General features: G+C 41.5%; 1 protein-coding gene across 1 annotated transcript; it reads left to right on the top strand.

Annotated features, from left to right (window-relative positions):
* The first annotated feature begins 658 nt into the window (after nt 1-658).
* LOC147300769 (nanos homolog 2-like) lies at nt 659-2,247 on the top strand. Its single transcript, XM_086282937.1, has one exon. The coding sequence runs from the start codon at nt 771-773 to the stop codon at nt 1,269-1,271; it is 501 nt and encodes a 166-aa protein (XP_086139063.1). The 5' UTR covers nt 659-770; the 3' UTR covers nt 1,272-2,247.
* The last annotated feature ends 1,284 nt before the right edge of the window (nt 2,248-3,531 follow it).

Raw genomic sequence — 3,531 nt, 5'->3', positions numbered from 1 at the left:
ATAAACACAGCCTCACTTCGTGTGTGATTGTGCAGGAAATACAACTGTGCGCTCAGCTTCGAAAAAGGACCGCATCTATCCATTTATCCTCATACCTCACCTCTATGTATGTGCTCTCTTTGAGCGCAGGTGCGGCTCTTTGCTGTGACACATCTCTAATGTAGTCTAGACGCTCCGGCGCCAGGGGTCATCGGGTGACACACACACACACACACAAACAACAAGTAACACAACATGGACCATGAACTCTGCGTGACTCAACTATACCAAGACAGTTCACCTATTACGAGCCTTTAAAGTAAGCTTATTGCTAAATAGTCTTGATATTTAATCAACAGGTAAGGTAACACCTGATTCTGTTCACATGGACGGAGTTTTTTCAGTGCTAAATAGTCTGCACATCCCGGCTCTTATTATTTATTTTGCTGCGTTATTTTGCAAAATTATCTAATCTAAAAATAAACTACATAAATGAGTGCGATGCAATATTTTGCTCTTGGTGTTTTCAGTCCTTTATGTCCATCTTATGTGTCCTTTTTTTCTGTTATCAATCAACCAACCGATCATTCGATTAAAGGCCTGTCAACGGGCTTCGTAAAGGTTCTTTTAAGGTCACCAGAAAGCTACATAAAAGACTGCACCTGCACCTGCACCAAAGTTCTTTTTTTTTTCTCTCTATCTCCGAACATTGTTGCATTTTAAAACCTTCTTCAGTGAGCTATAAATATGAGGCGCTCCAAACACACTCTCAGTTTTACTTCTGCCAAAAAATGACCACAATGCCGAGACAACTGGAGGTCCAGAACTCGATCCTCACTGGTGGGGACAGCTTTAACATGTGGCACGACTACATGAATCTGAGCCAAGTGTTCGAGAAACTGTGCAGCAACCGTGAGGTTGATAACCGAGACACCGAGCGTCCAAAGAAGGGACAAGCGCCCCCCTGGAGTAAGGTCCACACTTCCACTCGGGGGAAGAAATCCTCCAAAAACTCATCACAGTCCAGTCCGACCAGCAGCGCGTCGGACACCAGCAGCAGCGCCTCATCCTCGGACTACTGCCGCTTATGCAAGCAGAACGGGGAGACTCCGAGGGTGTACCTATCTCACAAGCTCAAATCAGACGACGGGATAGTTTTCTGCCCCGTCCTCCGGAACTACACTTGCCCGATCTGCGAAGCCACCGGTGACAGCGCTCACACACGCAAGTACTGCCCGCAGATGAAGTGCGAGGCTGCTGGGAGGATGCAGACGGTAGGCAAGTTCTGGTAGCTGCTGAAAACTGAAGCTGCGAGAAACTGTACATATTTACCGAACTGTTTGGGGTATGTGTTCGTGTTGGCAGAGACCGTTTCAGTTCCAAAGACTGTTTCAAGTTTGACTGTCAAACACTCCGCTGCAGTCTGCAGCAAGGAGCTCTCATCCAGCACATCTGTGGAGCCCCGAGCCGGGGTGAGCGCTCTCAAACCTCGGAAAAAATTAAACTCTTTAAAGTCCTCGAGTGTTTATTGTTGTTGTTATTGTTGTTGTTGTTGTTTAATATGATACAATTTCGGGGGTACTTCATAGGTCACAAGTGAAACACTAAAGTGGCTAACCTTTCTGTGGAATTAAATAGATTTCTAAAAATGTGCCCATAGTGTCAGTGCGCGAGTCTTTTAGTTAAAATGCAAATGCTATATTATCCCTCATGTCAGACAGATTATTCGACAAAAACGTCAGTATTTTGTCTTTTTTTTTTTTTTTTTTTTTTTTTTTTGGTATTATAGAAAATTTTTAACTCACATGCAACTCTTCCACTTGAAGTTACAGATGTACCTGAACTCACCAGAGAACATGCGTCATAAAAAAATAATTAAATTAAATTAAAAGTAACACTTCAAGGCAAAAGTGAAACGATTATGTGAAGTGAGAAATTGAATTAAGGTTCAATAGTTTTAGTTTCAAAATAGAGGGGCTGGGGAAATACAGTATACAAGGTCAAAACAGAGTTTGTACAAGTTTGTACAAAGACAGCTGCAGTGTTTGTGTTTTCTAACTCAGGTGTCTCAGCTGAAGAACTGCGGGGTGATTTTAAGAAATCCCCTGTCAATTGGTTATGAGCAAAAATTGTTTCTATAAAATAAAAATTAAAAAAACACAAAAAAACCCCCAGTTTCAACCGTAACGTGAAGTACACATTTTATTATTTTTTTCCTTTTAGTGAAAGGAAACAGCCGTCGCCGGTATGCTAGTGCGCACGCTCCACCCCCTCCTACGCCTCTTTCCCCCCCTTCTTTTTGCTTTGTAAATAAACAGAAATGTGACTTTTGCTTCATAAACAGTTTGACAAACAAGTGGTGCCTGCAGGGTGTATATTCATGGTATAACCGGCATAAACACAGCCTCACTTCGTGTGTGATTGTGCAGGAAATACAACTGTGCGCTCAGCTTCGAAAAAGGACCGCATCTATCCATTTATCCTCATACCTCACCTCTATGTATGTGCTCTCTTTGAGCGCAGGTGCGGCTCTTTGCTGTGACACACCTCTAATGTAGTCTAGACGCTCCGGCGCCAGGGGTCATCGGGTGACACACACACACACAAACAACAAGTAACACAACATGGACCATGAACTCTGCGTGACTCAACTATACCAAGACAGTTCACCTATTACGAGCCTTTAAAGTAAGCTTATTGCTAAATAGTCTTGATATTTAATCAACAGGTAAGGTAACACCTGATTCTGTTCACATGGACGGAGTTTTTTCAGTGCTAAATAGTCTGCACATCCCGGCTCTTATTATTTATTTTGCTGCGTTATTTTGCAAAATTATCTAATCTAAAAATAAACTACATAAATGAGTGCGATGCAATATTTTGCTCTTGGTGTTTTCAGTCCTTTATGTCCATCTTATGTGTCCTTTTTTTCTGTTATCAATCAACCAACCGATCATTCGATTAAAGGCCTGTCAACGGGCTTCGTAAAGGTTCTTTTAAGGTCACCAGAAAGCTACATAAAAGACTGCACCTGCACCTGCACCAAAGTTCTTTTTTTTTTCTCTCTATCTCCGAACATTGTTGCATTTTAAAACCATCTTCAGTGAGCTATAAATAGGTCACAAGTGAAACACTAAAGTGGCTAACCTTTCTGTGGAATTAAATAGATTTCTAAAAATGTGCCCATAGTGTCAGTACAGGATTGTGAACATCGCAACGCAAAGTTTTTGATTTCTCTCAAAACATATATTTCTTTTCATGTTGAACAGATAATATCTTTAATTTGAGTCAAAGTGATTTGCACTTGAACACGCCCACCAGAAATAGACCGGGACCCATTTTTATTCTGCATGGCTGCTGGAAACATCATGTCACATCTTTGATTAATTTCATCTGAAAATAAACGTAAGTAAAGCCAAGTGTGTTACAAAAGCTTTTATAATTTGTATTGCCAAAATCGCAGAAAATAACCCCATTTAAGCTGGGTCGACAGCCACCCCTAATTTTTGCATGATTGTAGCTGCTAGCTATAAGCTAGCTAGCTATCCTGCG

This window comes from Aulonocara sp. 'chitande type north' Nkhata Bay, linkage group LG23, assembly GCF_057382095.1.
Source record: "Aulonocara sp. 'chitande type north' Nkhata Bay isolate Kocher_YH1m ecotype deep benthic linkage group LG23, A_spYH_male_GT1.1, whole genome shotgun sequence".
Taxonomy (NCBI): Eukaryota; Metazoa; Chordata; class Actinopteri; order Cichliformes; family Cichlidae; genus Aulonocara; species Aulonocara sp. 'chitande type north' Nkhata Bay.
Note: the sequence above shows the minus strand (reverse complement) of the source record. Positions and strands in the feature narration are given on the sequence as shown.

Coding starts and splice junctions, on each gene's coding strand:
- LOC147300769 (XM_086282937.1), top strand. CDS start 771: ATGACCACAATGCCGAGACAACTGGAGGTCCAGAACTCGATCCTCACT.